Source organism: Ailuropoda melanoleuca, chromosome 1, assembly GCF_002007445.2.
Source record: "Ailuropoda melanoleuca isolate Jingjing chromosome 1, ASM200744v2, whole genome shotgun sequence".
Classification (NCBI taxonomy): domain Eukaryota; kingdom Metazoa; phylum Chordata; class Mammalia; order Carnivora; family Ursidae; genus Ailuropoda; species Ailuropoda melanoleuca.
Window position 1 is genome coordinate 198,229,718 of NC_048218.1, and position 15,900 is coordinate 198,245,617.

General features: G+C 37.7%; 1 protein-coding gene across 6 annotated transcripts in view; it reads left to right on the forward strand.

Annotated features, from left to right (window-relative positions):
- Positions 1-393: 393 nt before the first annotated feature.
- Positions 394-15,900, forward strand: part of LOC100481813 (putative RNA-binding protein Luc7-like 2) — a 57,246-nt gene continuing 41,739 nt past the window's right edge. The window contains exons 1-4 of one of the 6 annotated variants that reach the window (XM_034637866.1): positions 404-489; positions 3,428-3,511; positions 13,224-13,294; positions 14,906-15,000. In XM_034637866.1, the coding sequence (XP_034493757.1) occupies positions 3,474-3,511; positions 13,224-13,294; positions 14,906-15,000 (204 nt within the window). In that variant the 5' untranslated portion in view covers positions 404-489; positions 3,428-3,473. Of the gene's footprint in view, positions 490-3,427; positions 3,512-3,798; positions 6,286-6,339; positions 10,504-13,223; positions 13,295-14,905; positions 15,001-15,900 lie in introns of those variants that run through there. The other 5 variants (XM_034637875.1, XM_034637870.1, XM_034637868.1 and 2 more) reach the window with 5 other exon arrangements.

Below are 15,900 nucleotides of genomic sequence, written 5' to 3' on the forward strand. Positions count from 1 at the left end.
GGTGGAGCCCCCGCGGGAAACAACTAAGCGCGAGGAGCGTGCGCGCTCACGTCGCGGCGACGGTGGCGGCGAGCGGCGTCCGAGCTCGAAGGGGGGGCTGACGGCTTCTGGCGGGTGGCGGTGTTGGAGGCGAGAGCTTGCTTAGCCCGTACCGCTTCTGTCCCAAGACCCGACGGAGAGTGAGGGAACGAGGGTTGCTTTCGGGGGCTGTTCTATTCTACTTACGCATCGTCGTGAGGAGCGCAGCCCGGACTTTCCTACAAGCCTTCCGGCTCCCTTTCCACACGCCTTGAGGCGGCGGCGGCGGCAACTGAGACAGCGTCTCACCTTCCCCCACCCCTTCCCCTGTCCCCCCCCCCGCCCGAAAGGGCCCGGTCTGCGCCCCACAAGGCNGCGCCCCACCCCCGCCCGCTCGCTACGCCGCCGCCATGTCGGCGCAGGCCCAGATGCGCGCAATGCTGGACCAGTTGATGGGCACCTCCCGGGACGGTAAGTGTCTGCCAGTGCCCTGGGGGTGGGGGAGGGGATGGGGTAAGCGAGGGGAAGGGGCTCCGCGGGCGTACCTGGGCTTGCGTGTGTGGCTGAGTAAGGGGCTCCCGGATTGGTAACACGAGGTCCCGGCTCTCATCCCATCCAGTCAGGGCTGGGCAGGCGGCCTTGGGGGGCGGTGACCGAGCGGATTGGCGGGAACTGCTGCCAATGGGGTCAGGCGGGGCCTGGAGGCAGAAAGGAGAGTTTGAGATATGTTGACTTGTCTGGGACGGGAGAGCCCACGTCTCCCCTGCCGTAGTCGGCCATCCCGTTTTGTGGCTGATTAGGTACCGGTGGACTGCTAAAGCCTCCGTCCCCTGAACTAATTCCTTAACCCAGAGCTTTGGGATCATCCCTCGCCGCCGCCCTCCAGAGCATCCAGAGAGAACTGCCCCACCCCCACCTCCCGCCCCTTACCTGGGTCCGGAGAAAACCTTCACTATGAACCCAGTCCCAGAAGTGCACTCTCGATCCCCACCGAAACAGTTCTTATGGGAAAATCTGACCCAAACCATGGTTTCTTGAAGTGGGTATGTTTGGCCCCATTTTGTGAAAAGAAAAATGTTATGGCCTGTTTTTTTCCGAGAGACCTCCATCTTGTTAGAGAATTTAATAGAAGCTTTGTTCAGTAAATATTGACAAATCTTGCATGTGCCCCAAATAGAACCATTTTGAAAATGTGGTGCCCAGTGAAGTAGAATTGAGGGAAACAACGATCCTTTTAGGCACTTAGGTTAGAGTTGTGTAGAAAATTACTAAATGCGATCTTTTTGTCATAAAGGGAATTTCTAAATGAAAAGATGAAATGCTGTTGCTTTTTTGGTGATGATAATGTATTATCAAATTGATCTTAAATCCATGCTAATACGGAGGAAAGGTCTAGTTCAGTACTTTCTCTCTTAAAAGCAAAACACTTATTTTTATATGTTGCTTGTTTAGACAGATTGTTTCTTAGCTATTAAATGCTTTTTTCTTGAAAAGTTAAATTGCTTGACGTAAGGGAAAAGCCACACATTTTTAACAGTTGTTCTTGTAATTTTCTTCAATACTTTGCAGCAAAATATGTGAGTAGATTAAAAAATATATATTGAATTCAAATATTTTTCGCAGTGCATACAGAGAATGACTTTTCAGGGTTCACAGTTAAGTTTTAATAAAAACCTATATTGGGAACTTGTCTTCATAGGTCACATAGACAAACAGGTGGAGGTGGCAAACCTACTTGTGGTTGTGTAGAGAGGAGGGGAAGATTGGGAAGGAAATGAATTTTGTGTAGTAAACTCTTGAAAGCTAACATTACTAAAAAATGCCCCTGGAGAAACTTTTACCTGTTCATTTTTCACTGTTAGATAACAATGTTATTTTATAACTGCAGCGTGTGTTAACATTGCTCCTTTTCCATAATGAAGATGGTATTGGGAAGGGACCTAATTCAGGATTTTAGCTGATAGAATAATGAATTTTTGTAATAGAAGTATGGAAATCATTTAAGATTTTACATGAACCTTTTAATCCTAAATGGATACCATTTTTGGTACCTTCCGCATGGATTGAATTTTCTAATTTTACTGGGAGGGTAGTTGGATCAAAGTAACTGCTGTCACCTGTATCACTTGATAAATTTCCAAACGAGGTAGCCAATCTAGTATTGCAAAGCTACATTTAAATATATATATAAACATATATTCCTGTGTGTGTAGTCAGCAGAAACATGGATTTCTTAAAATCCGTTCTGCTTTGTATACAAATAAATTTACATTTTTTTATGTGTATGTTACCGGATTTTTTCTGCCTCCAGACTATGAGGATTTACCAATGAACTCATGTTAACGAGTCCACGATATTATTTAACTGAAATGACTGGATTTTCACTGCTGTGTTGGGCCAGAAGTAAGAAACATACTACTTTCAAGGAAAAGAAATGAATGTTTTTTTAGATATCCATATTAGTTCTTTTATGTATACAAGATAAGAATCAGAACTTTCTTTTCCTTACCAGATAAGGAGTTTACATATTTCATCTTATGATTCAGGACCTTTAAAATAATTAGGATTGTTCTTTTTTTAGCATACAGTCAACTTCCAAGTTATCCAGGGGTAGGGGAATATGGATACGTTCCTGAATAACACCATATAATTTAAAACCATATAATGGAAAGCTTTGTATTGGACAAAGGAACAGCTTACAGGGAATGCTGTTGGGTGTCTTTGGCACTAAGAGGTGGAAATGGGGATCCAAGAGGTGGGAGAGAGATGGAAAAGGTAGGTAGGGGAGGGTGTGTTTAAGGCAGTTCTACCTCCCCCCTTTTTTTTTTAGTCATCCCAGAGACTGACTATAAAACAACTACTGTCTTCTGGGGTAGTGGGACTCAAGGTTGCAATAACCCCTCTTGCAGTAATCCCTCCTCAACCCTTAGTGTCCTGTCTTTGAGGGAATCTGAAGTGTCACAAGAGGCCTAGGGCACTGGGAAAATTTTGTTTCCCTTTCACCTCCCCTTCTCCTCCGCCACTAAAAATATTTATTCCTTATTCCGCTCTCCCAACTCAGTTTTTAATTAGTTCCTCTTTAAACTCTTTGGAGATGTAAGTCTATTAAAATTACCTTATTCTGAGTTACTTAATTGAGTTAATCATATAGATAACCTAAGCTTTATTGAAATTCTCAGAAATGGGAATTTTAGTGTCAGGGAAATGGAGAGGTAATTTTGAATCACTGGGCACTCCCAGAAAGGACAGTCTTGGGTGAGTGGTGGAAGTGGGGGGCTTTGGACAACCAGAGGGCAGCATGATGGTGCTGGGAGGCTGGGCAGGGGGATGACCAGGAGGTGGGAGAGGAATGCATAAGGGTGGTGGGAGGGCCAAAGACAAACTTTGCCTTCTTTGCAATTTTGCCTAGGGCCCTGGTGGTGGCAACCGCCTGTGTGCCACTGAAAATCGTGCCGATGCCTGGCATACTGCATAAATGGAAGCAGGGTACCGCGTGAGTTGAAACATTGGTCACACTATATAAAGTTTGTATATGTGAATCAGTGTAACTCATACCCATGTAACTGGGGGTCTGACTGTATTTGGATTTTTCTGATAAGGCATCATGGGCTAAGGAAAAGAGCCCTGGGCTGAGACTCAGGAGACCTGGTTTCTAGCCCCACCTGTACCTCTAATTGTAATCTTGGGTAAGTCACTTAACCTTTTTTGCCTCAAGTTAAATCAATAATCTGTTAAATGGGAAACCAAATAATCTCCTATGTTACACTCAAAAAATGTTGAAAAATAAATATATTTTAAGTTTTTTTTAGGAGAGAGGAACCATAAGTAGATATAAATTAGTATGTTATTTTATCTAAAGTTTGAGGTAAATTAAACTTTATAAATACCTTTCTGTTGTAGTTGTTAGCATTAATAGAAGGGAGAGGGATAATTTTTTCCCCCTGAGCATAGTCCATTTGAAAGTAGGGAGGAGCAGCAAAGGAAAATTCAAGCAGCAATTTGGGAATTGTCTGTGTGACAGTTGGAGGAACTCAGTATCCTTGCACAGACTGTAGTTACTTTTTCTGAGTTGGTTTAATTGCAGGGATGTCCCTTAGCTAAAGCTCTTTTGCCAGCAAATAGAATTTGGTTATAAGCCTCTGGTCCTGACCCCTAAAAGGCCTGCCAAGGTGCAAGGAATAGGAATTAAAATTGAGGGTATAAATTTAGATTATATCTGAAGTTTAGAAACCAGGGAATTTACAGAAGTATTGAGGACTCCATATTCTTTAATTATTTATAACCTTTAAATGACAGAGATCATCTCTGAAAGGTTAAAACAGGGCCGGAATGGCAATCATCCCTTATTCACCTCTCCCCCCAGCCTCATGTCCCAAACGACCATTGGACTAATAGAATGTAGAATATAGAATAAAATTTTATTGCATCATTAGTTGCCCATTGTGTTTAGGGAATGTCTAGGGCAAGTTAAAGCTTTCAGATAATTGTGCCTATTTTTGAGAATAATCTTTCCAAACATACAATGATGTGCTTCCTAGTTTATTGGAGTACATTTAGTCCCAATTTACTATTTTTGCTGATTAGTTAACATTGTATAGTAGTTTTATAGAATGTAAAATTAAAACTCATCCTAGGAGGTAACCTGAAAAATAGAGTTCAGAAAATCATTTACTTGTTGCTAATATAAGTTTAATGATACATAGCTGTTGAACCTGTAGGATAGTATGACATTGCTGCCTTTCTGCAAAATAAATAATTGAATCAAAGATAGAGGTAGTATTTTCTTCAGTGGATTTTCTTCATAAAGTCATCTTTACTGTAATCTGTGTTCCTTGACTTGTCATCAACATTGAGAGCATTTTTTTTTTAATTTTTCTCATTAGCATAATGAGCCATATTTATTTCTTGGTCAGTTGTAAGCCATTTCTACTTGGATTGTTCATTTTCAGTGAAGGAGGCATAGCCTTTAATGTACAAGCACACATTTTTAAAAATAATAATGGGGCATATCTTACTCCAGAGTTTGTAAATTCTTTTAACATAAGAAATTTTGGCAGAAATAAAGTTAAACAGTAGTTAAACATCAGGCTAAAGTTTTAGTGAATATTTGAGGTTCAGGCATATCAAAACACTGAAAGCTCTGTTAACATCCATATGGTGAGTCTGTTTTAAACAAACTTTAATAACGAATTTTGCGTTTTGAATTCTGAATATTTCTGTCTGCAAAGCAGCCCAGAAAACAGTAATAGTATCATTTCATATAATCTTGTTTTGTCCTTGGATTCTCTACAATTGTTTAGCTTTCCTCAAGGAAGCCTATGCTTGTGAGATATTCTTTTACTTTGGGTATAGAAAAAAACTGAAACCAAAGAAAAATCATTTTGTCTGTCACTGCATAAGCTCTATAAGCAGCAAATAAATGCTTTGATTTGGATAACATGTCACATAAGGAAAAATGGTGGTGAGCTGTATATTCAAGGTGGGTAGCAGGAAAGGTGTTATGGATCATGGTCTTTTAATGAGTCAGATAATGGTGTTCAGTACCAGGTGGTTCGTACAGATGTTAAAGCTGAAAGTTGCTAAGAGTTCAGGCAAGTGGTGGGGTTGCAAAGATAGGTAGATGGCTTAAAATGAAGGTCACTTAAGTGTGGGCAGACTAGATAAATGAGGCAGATGCTCCTCAGGGATGGAATTCTAGAAAGGTACATGAAATGGGTTGAATCTTAAAAGCTCAGGGCTGTTAGTATAGTCTACGAGGAAATAGAAATGATTGTTCTAACCAGCTCAGTCAGTCTACTAAGAAGTTGTAGAAAAAGAAGATGAAGAAAGTTGGAATATTTTGCTGGAGAAAGAATGAGGGAGCGAGAGAGGGTACATTTCTGACAGGAATCTTGTGAATTCAGCACCAGCAGAAAAGTCATTCTGTTTGTTTTTGGTTTAAATTCTCATGCACTGGTAGCCACTAGGGTAGAAATTGGAAGGCAAGGCCGGAATACATCAGTCAATTTTTGTAAGGCGATTGAGGTTATAGAGAAGAGTAGTTTTGTAAAAACTGAATAAATGTCATATTTTGCTGTTTAACATGGGCTAAAGAAAGGAGTCTTTTAAGTTTTTTCTAAAAAAAAAAAAAGCTCACTAGATATTGATCCATATGTTCTAATTTAGTTGTGAACCATGTGCAGTGATGTTTGACCTGTGTGATTCAACATGAAAAGAATTTAACCAGCTGCCCTTGCTGAGTCTTTTGTCATGTCTCCTGAGTGCATGGTAAATTGTTTTGTTTTTATCTTCTTGAGACTTCAGTTTTCTCTTTCAGAGTTAAACTTTCCAAAGTTTTACCTTTCAATAAAATAAGTTGAATATTTATTGGATAGTATCTATAGTTTACTTAGCTGTTCACTGCCTCTTTATTTTGTCCTACTATTAGATTACGCAGTATACCCTTTTTTAGTTATTTGAAGGTATATTTTAGATCAGGATTGGCATTTTGGCCCACCTGCTTTTTGTAAATAAACTTTTAAATGAATACAACCATGCCCAGTTGTGTACCTACTGTCTATTGCTACTTTGCCCTAAAACAGTGGAGTTGAGTAGTTGCAAGAAACACATATGGCTGGTGAGTTTGAAATGTTTGCTCTCTGGCCCTTTAGGAAGAGCTTGTTGACCACTGTTTTCATCAGTGATTCTCAAAGTGTGGTCCCAAGACTTTAGCAATACCTGGGAACTTGTTAGAAATGCAAATTCTTGGGCCAGCTCCAGAAATCTGGGGATTGGAACCAGTAAATTGTGATTTAAGAAGCCTTCTACATGACTCCGATGCGCATTAAAAGTTTAAGAAACTGTTCTAGATAAGTGTTTCCCAAATGTTAGTCACGCATACCACTTCGACTATTTTTTACCCTGTTTTCTGTTTGTTTAGTATTTTCTTCATGTCAACTCACTTTCTAAAAATTTAATTGTAAAATGAAAATTTATGTCATCAGGAAAAAACAGAGCAACATGGTATTTTAAGAGATAACTTAGACTCAACAACAACAAAAAATGATAGCTTAGTCTCTGTTGTCACACGTGCTAAACATTAGAACTTGTTAGATGTTAAGCACCAGATGGACTTCATCCTGTACTTTTAATCATGATAAATAATCACTAAATGATTCAGTGGTGTTTAAAATGTTGGTGAAATCCTGTTGGTGAGATCAGATAACACCTAAAATCATCTTCTGTATAAATCTCATACTTTGGAAAATGCTGTTATAGTTATTCATGTGAAAGAAAAAGCTGTTTGAACTGTACATACGCAAGCCCTGAAGTAGAAATGAATGACCAGAAGAAATACATACCTGTGAGATGGAGAGATCTAGGAGTCTCTAGAGAGGTTCATCTAGCCCGACAGGGTGAAATTACCTCATTTATCTTGAATTCTCACCTCTCTAATAGCGTTTTGGCCTGTGGTAGCCAGCAGTTCTGCAGGATTTCACCAAGCTGTTTCACAATGGGAATGTGAAAAGGTGCCTGGCTGTGGGAAAGGCTACTTACAAAGGATAACCCCTAGACTATAAACTATGGGGGAGGTGTCTGTGGTTTTATGTTGTGGATAGGGGAACAGCAGGACATGCTTGCTAGGAAAATGGTTGATTCAACTCAGATTCTGGAAACCATGCGTTCATATTTTGAGAAATTCCCATGTTATTTAATTTGCCTGATAGTATTAAAGGGATACTGCCCTAGACATGGTGTTCTGTGTATTTACTGGCTGATGTGCTTTAGGGTATAGTAATTGTTGATAGGAATAGAATCTTTCTTTTCCTGAATACCCCCAGGTTGCTGAGTTGCTTTAGTTACTTCTTCCTTTCCTTAGAGATTATGGACACATTTGTTTCTGTTGTCTTTTGTCTCTGCAATAAAGTAGTGACGTAGGACACTAATCTTAGAGGGACTGAAAGTCTAGTGGGGAATGAAGGTTTACACATGAGCAGTTATGTTTAAGTGATAAATTCTGTGATGCTGATTATAGGGGTCTAATTTTGCAAAAACTGTTAAAAAATACAAAAGACTATCAAAACACCTATAGGAGGGAACAAATATTATTTTGTATATTTTCTTCAAATTAAAAACAAAACATTACAAACGAAGTCCCTCTGTTCCCCTTCACAGTCACAGTCTTTTCCCCACAGGCAATCCTTGTGAATTTGATGTGTATTCAACATGACACAGTATTTCTGCTGTGTCCTTTCAGTAGTCGTAAGGCTCAGTCTCCTTCATGGTAATCTCTGTTTTTCATTTTAACTTTCTTTATCATTGAGTTGTCTGTCACTTCTGTCCTTTGATATTCTCATTTCTTTTCCTTAATTATTTCTTCACTATTTTTTGATTTGGGGAGGCTCTGCTTAGCTTTTATAGCTATAGCCAACTGATGAGAATTTGTCTTTTTTGGTAAATCAGCCAATCACTTTCTCTTTGGTTCTTTTCAGCTATTTCTTCATAGCCAGAGATAGCTTTCATTACTTCTAATTTTGTGTAGAGAAAGTTCTGGATGATAGAAGGCACCAGATATCCCCAGTACAAGTGTTACTGTATCAGAATTGCAGCTCTGCAAAGTAAGTATCAAAATAGAAAATTTAGCAGGCTGCAACTTTTTAATAACTGACTTTCCTTTATGACATATATTATAAAACAAATTCTATATAATCTGCTTTTAGAACTTAATTTTTAGGTAACAGTTTATTCATGCTTTTCTAATGTATTTCTTTAAAAGGAGAAACATGTTGATATATTTCCCACAGCATATATTCCACCACCACCCCTGCCAGTGGCCAAGACTATGCTTGTGTAATGAGAGAAGATAGTTGTGGCGAAGGGTGGAATAGAGAGCCCTTGGAATGTAGCTACTTTAGTGTTCCTGTTCTCACATTTCCATCACCATTCTGTTAGCTCTTAAATATCCTGTAAGCTTTTTCACCTAATAGCAAGGCTGTTCCCCTGTCTCATTCCTTATAATTTTGTTACATGGATTTTCATAGACAAGTAGGCTGGTAGATTTTTTAAAAAGTTATTTTAGCATTATTAATCTTTGATTATATTCAGTAAGAATGAACTTGTTCTAGCAATTTCTACAATGAGCATTGCAGTTTTTAAGTATTAGGCTTGTCTTGGGGCTTCTGATAGGGTAATAGTAGTACCTATTTGTAATTATAAACCTATAGGGCCCTATGGGAAGATTAAGAGGGATAGTCTTTCTGAGCCATATAGGACCCTTATTTTTGCATTTTTCTGGGGGAAAGGAAATTTTCTACTAACTTGGTATGACTTTATAAGTTCTGTTAGGTAGAAGAGACTTGATTTGGAAGGGACAGTGCCACAATTGGTTTTTCCCACTGCCACCTTTGTCTGAGTACTCTTTCTTTCTTTATGTAATAAATACATTACTGCAAAGTTTGACATGTATCACGTCGTGTTAACTGTTGCAAAGCACCTATAGTCATAATATGTTAAAACATGGTAGTGAGTCCTTTTACAAAAGAAATGCTGTATTTTGAGCTGTATAACTATGCAGTGCTTTAAACTAAGTATATTGACAATTACCTGGAGTAATAGATTTTTTTTTAAGAATCATTACAAATGAGTTCTTAGAGATGAGCTTTAGGCTGAATTCTAAAGGAACAGCAAAGGTAGGTGGGAGAAGTTAGAGTTGATGAGAAACTTTGAGAAGAGTGTAAAAGTAATCCCATTGGTTTTTCAGTGTAGCAGTCACTGTGCAGCATTTTACCTCTGAAGACGACGGTTTCCTGGGACAGGGCAAGTGTCTTCCTGCCCTGTGCTAGACTAGAAATTGGCCACCGGTCTTTATATAGTTTCTGTGTTACTATGTGGACTGAGTAGCTGATATATTATAAGAAGCGGTAATAAGAGGGTGAAACATTTCTCTGCATTTGATGATTCAGAAGGCACAGGGTAATGAGGAACTTTAAGCTATCGGTTATACACCTTTTTTTCTTGCTCTGCTTTCCTTTCACTGAAGGGGTATGGATTTTATTTCAGAGGGAATGTGCCTTTCCTGTCTTAAGCCAGTGATGACACTTGGCCCCTAACAAGTGTACCTGTGGGGAGGGCTTTCATTGTTATATTGGAGAATATGGGAGGGCTTTCCCTCTCTTGACCCCATTTATAAGCTAGGGGTTGCTTCCATTTGCTTTGTGTGCTGTTGAGTTTTCTTCTGTTTCCCTAAGCTAAGCTCTAAGCTAATTCTATATAAAAGAAATACTAATTAGTTGTTATTATAAATTGCTTGCCATTAATGCCTGATAATATGCAGTAAAATAAGGATTCCGCATACCATTATATATGTCAAATATTACAAAGTTTAAGGTTCTTTTAATTACAATACTAAACTCAGTTCACTTTTGCTTAGCCTTCACAGTTGTTGATCACATAGCATGGTCATCCACTCACAGCTTAAAAAAATACAGGGAGCATCGGAGAGAATGGGTAAAGTAAAATTTTGATGTTTTTAAAATAGCACCTAAATCTATGAAAGTTTATTTGATTTATTGTTTGTATGGGAGGGAGAGGGTGGGTGGCACTGGAGGGGAGGGGGTGGGTATTGGGAAAATAGCATGCACCATGTAAAATGATGTCCAATACCATCTAGGCTGAAATTTTAAGTGTTACTACTACAGTTTAAGTCAGTTTCAGAAGAGGCAGGACCATAAAATAGTGGTGTTGGGATTTACAGTGGGCTTATTTTTCCCTCCCAACAGATTGAAGGGGATTTTGAGCATAACAGTATTTGAGTACAGTCTGGGGGATGAGCTGCCTTTTTAGAGTGGCCTATCTGTATTCCCCAAGTGAAACTGCCTCAGTACCACGTTAGGCCCTGTTAACTTGCCGAGAAACTTTGAGAGGAATAATAGGCATTCCAGTTTTTATTGTACACTTGCAACTCAGGTGTTTCCAAATGCAAATTACACAATTCATGAAACTCATGAGGGGGTTGAACCAAAGAGAGAATTAAAGAAAGTTGTTACTCTGAAGTTAGTTGCTTGGTAGTGAATATTAACAAATTTGATGCTTCCATTCAAATGAAGAACATTTTGCTTACCAAAGTTCTAAATCAAATTGCTAATTCTAAAAACTTGGATTATAGTTATGTACAAAGCCTAATTAATTATTGTAGAGGTTACAGGGCAGAGAAACCTTCATGTTTTTATGGGTAGGACTCTGTATTGCTCTTAACTCAGATAACTTGGTTTAGTCTCTGTCCCATTATTTTTTAAACTTTGTTTACACACTAAAATCTGGACTGAAGAAAAAAAATGAAAAAATTAAGAAATCAGATTTTACCCAGAAAATACTATTCTGGCCCCAGCTTTGCTATTCCCCTACGTGTAGCCATTTGCCAAAGCCAAATTAGACTTGGAGTATTTAGTATTCCCTAAACCTTTCTGCCTTTATAAGCTTTGTCAAAGATATACTCCAGTTTGAAATGTTCTTCTTTTCTGTGGTCTGGGTCCTATCTTTTCTTTAAATTTTGGCTTCTACTTTTTGTATGAAGCCTTTTCTAACCTCTCCATCCTTGGTGGCCATTCTAGTCTTAGAATTCCTGAAGTACTACTGTTAGAGACATCCATTTGGCATTCGGGTCATGCTGCCTTTATTACTTGTTATTTGATTTAAATGTCCTATTTCTCTATCAACAACATCATGGACTCCTCAAAGGTAGAGAGCTTGCAATTATATGCCTATTTGTAACCCCATTGACTAGCACAGAGGATATATGCACTAATAGGTTTGATTCTGTGATTTGGATCCAATGTTAGTGTAAGAGTAATTTTTTTTTTAACTCAGGTTATTTTTATATGAATATATGCCCAGAAAACCCAAAGATAACAATATTTGAATTCATAAGTAGTTCTTTTTATTGAAAGATTTGATTCATAATTGTTTTCTATTAATTGTAGTCTGCCTTCCCTCTCCCCCTCTTTTTATTCCCCCCCCCCCCCCCGAAGGGTTTGAAAAACATGGTTTGGGCCAGATACCTTGATAGAAACCAAAACTATCAGTATTTTTATTTTAAAATTTGTTGGTTTAGCTAAATTACATGTTTCATGGCATAAGCCCGAGTAAATTTATTAAATACTGCATGGTAATGTAGCCAAATTATTTTAAGATCTTAACCTTTAAATACCTTAAGTAAAACTTTAAAAATACCAATTAACAGATACTTACTTGCTAGTCCATCTCGGGATATTTCTGTATCTGAAAATTATTACCAGTTTTATTATTTCATGGTCTTAAAGGTTTTTGTAATGTGTAAGCTGGTATTTGATAGCTGTATTTATTGTGTTTGCAGTTATCAAATGTTTATAGAGCAACCATTCTTATGCAGTGAGAAGTTACTTTAAAATGCTTTTTGGCATTTATAGAAGTATGCTTTTTGTAAGAGCTCATCAGGGATAATGTTTGCTAAATTTGTATTTGGAATTGTTTATATTTTACCTGATAGCTGTGTCTTCAGGGCACATGTATCTTAATATTAGACTTAATGTTGTGATTTCTGAAAGCAAAAACAGTCGCCCTACTTCACAAAATGTTTGATTAGTGAAACTTCTAAGAACCTTGATTTTATTCTAAGGCCTGGTTTATAATATTAATGAAACAATACTGTTGTTGCATGCTAAAAAGCTTAGATATTGTAGTAGGGAGAGTCCAAGATATGTAAGGTTTTTTTTTTCCCCCTATTTAAAAAAGCTACATCATCTTTAAATTTCTTAGCATAATTTGGGTACAGATTAAAAATAAGACATTTTTTCTTACATGCCAGTAAGCAAGAAACTTCTAATACATAGCATTGCCCTTCTGGTGCTAGCTTATCATAGTCCCATTCTAACGTGAACTTAGGCCTTCACCAAAGTCTTTATGAATAAAATCTTTAAAAAAACATTTTTTAAAAAACCTCAGTTGGCCCAGAGACCATTTCCCAGAGTTCCAGCGTTGGACTTTTTCCTGTGGTCAGTCATATTCTTCTGTAGGGTTACACTTGTTAAGTCAATATTTTGAAAAATAAAACACCCTGATTTTGTTCACTTTTGTTTTCATATAAAAGAATCTTTACAGTCAACATGTACTTCTAGATGCTGTATTGAAATTGCTGGCAGAGTCTATTCTATACAAACTGAACAATCTGGCCCCTTGTTTTATTTGTAAAGGTTCAATGTATCTATGCCTGCCTACTTCAATCTGCAAGGGAGTGTCAGAAAGGCCCCGCATTCGCCGAGCCGTGAGTTATCACTAACTTTTCAGATGTGTTAATGAATGTGGAACAAAAGCAGTTGTGTTTAGAAGGAAAAAAGGACCATCAAAATAACCTTTATTATAGTAGCAGGCGTGAACACTAAATGATTTATTCCAAATTGTGGTGTCAAAAATAACCTACTTTAACTAGAGACTAGCCTCTAGAAAACCTATTGTTGAACTGCTCTGAAGCTATCATTTTAGCTATAAATTACTTTTCTTAAATTTTATATACCCTGATTGCAAATAAGAATGTTTTTTAAGTCTTTTTTAACGGAGTTAAAACAACTTGAACAAAATCTTACCCCACCTAAAAGTGACATACTTAGTTGACTTTGCATTAAGCTCTTCAAAATAAGACCATGTGAAAGGGGTAATGGCTTAACTTTTTTGTTATTCACATGTGAAAAACAGAAATTAAATAATTGAATCACTTCCTAGATGAGTTTTTGGAGTGCCCCAAGCATCATGTGAAGTACAGAGGTATTTACAGTCTCTTTTGGTACCAACATTTCTCGCTTCAGTAATTCATCAGTAGGTTTTCATTCATCAATGATGATACCAATTTAAGGCTAAAATAAAACACCTACATTTCTTAGGGCTTATCATCCTACGTAGAAGAAAATGCCCTTAAGAGTTTTTTTTTGTTTGTTTTCTTTTTTTTTCCAAAGAGATTCTAAGCAAAAAAATTGTAACTAACATCTATATTTTGTTACTAGAGCTAGTTACCTTTCTTTTTCTTAGACTCTTTAAAGTTTGAGTTAGATAGGCGTATTCGATTAGGAGGTTGGATGCTTCTCTTGCTTAGGAGGTGTATTGTGTTATATGAAGACAGAATAAGTTTAAATGTACCCAGTTTGGCCATATGTAGCACAGACCACCTAAAATTTGAAGGTGCGGTACCTTTGGAGGCATTAAAGTTAACGTTTCATTTAGGCAATGTGCCTTTGTCTGACTGGTGTGTAAGTCCTTCTTCCAGGTTTGTACACTCTTAAACATGCTATTCTACCCTCTCTAACTCATCCCAGCAGCAAAAGGGAGACACTTCAGCTGGAACAAAATAGTGGAAGAAATGGCGTCTGGGGTTCAGTGGGGATTCGCAGTGTGTATGCAATGTTTGCAAGATTACTTTTTATGTTTTTCAATTAATGTAAATAATTACAAAATAAATCTGTGCTTAGTGCCAAGTAGGGAACATTGTATACCAGTAGAAACTCTCCTAGTGGGTCTGCTGCAAGTCGCCTAACCTCTTGGGGCCTCAATTTCATCATCTGCAATGTGAAGGAGTTGGACTCCATAATCTTTAAAGTCCATTCCTGCTCTGTATCCTATGCTTTTCTGAAGTACTTTAACAGAATGCATTGCTTTCCCACTTTGACTATTTGAATTACATTTGCAGTACACATACTGCAACTGCATGTCTAAAATAGTTTTTCTATAGGATATTATATAAAAAAACTAATCCCTCTTGAGCTGATTATAAATAAATATATGTGTGTATAGCCACACACAAAAAGCTAGCGATAGTAGGGCTCTCAGAAAATAAGTATTTTCCAGTTGTCTAACCTTGAATGTTATTAACTTTCCTATATTACAGGAGATACTACCCGTCAACGAATCAAATTCAGTGATGACAGAGTATGCAAGAGTCACCTTCTCAACTGTTGTCCCCATGATGTCCTCTCTGGAACTGTACGTATTTATTAAATTTATCGTTTGATTATTGGTATCCTACAGAAATGAACTACTTGATAAAGACTTAATTCCTTGTCACATTATTATGCAATCATTTTTTAAAAACAGTTTTAGAGGAGGGATTTGCATCCCTTATATTATTTTTTCAGGTTGATGATTTAAATCTGCAGAAACGGAATTCCTCTGAAAAGTTATTCCTGTCCTTTGCTTTATAATTTTTTCCATTCTTCAGAGAAATTTTTGAAAAAGCATTTCTTATTTGGAATATAGAGGCAATTATTACACTGTAGTTGCTCTTTTAGTTCTGAAATTACAGAATGATTTTTAAAATAGTTTTCTTTACTGTAGAACAGAGTAGACTTTTATCCAAAGCATTATATGTTTAGATTTGTGCACATTGGGGCGCCTGGGTGGCACAGCGGTTGGGCGTCTGCCTTCGGCTCGGGGCGTGATCCCGGCGTTATGGGATCGAGCCCCACAATCAGGCTCCTCTGCTGTGAGCCTGCTTCTTCCTCTCCCACTCCCCCTGCTTGTGTTCCCTTTCTCGCTGGCTGTCTCTATCTCTGTCAAATAAATAAATAAAATCTTTAAAAAAAAAAAAGATTTGTGCACATTATATTGTGGAAATCATAGTGAGGAAAACATAATAGTAAATACTTAAATTCACATAACTTAATTTGCTAGTAGTGTTGTCACTTAAAATGCATTTATATTTCTGACTCCTAATAATGTAAAGCTCACTTAATTTAGATTCTGAATCTAGTGATGTTGGTTGACCTTGGAGTATCATCATTTTAATTGTAAAGATAAACCACATGATGATGGACCTATTTAAATGGAACAAAGGATCTGATTTTTTGACTTTGGGGTTTGGTTGAAATGATTACTCACTGCAAG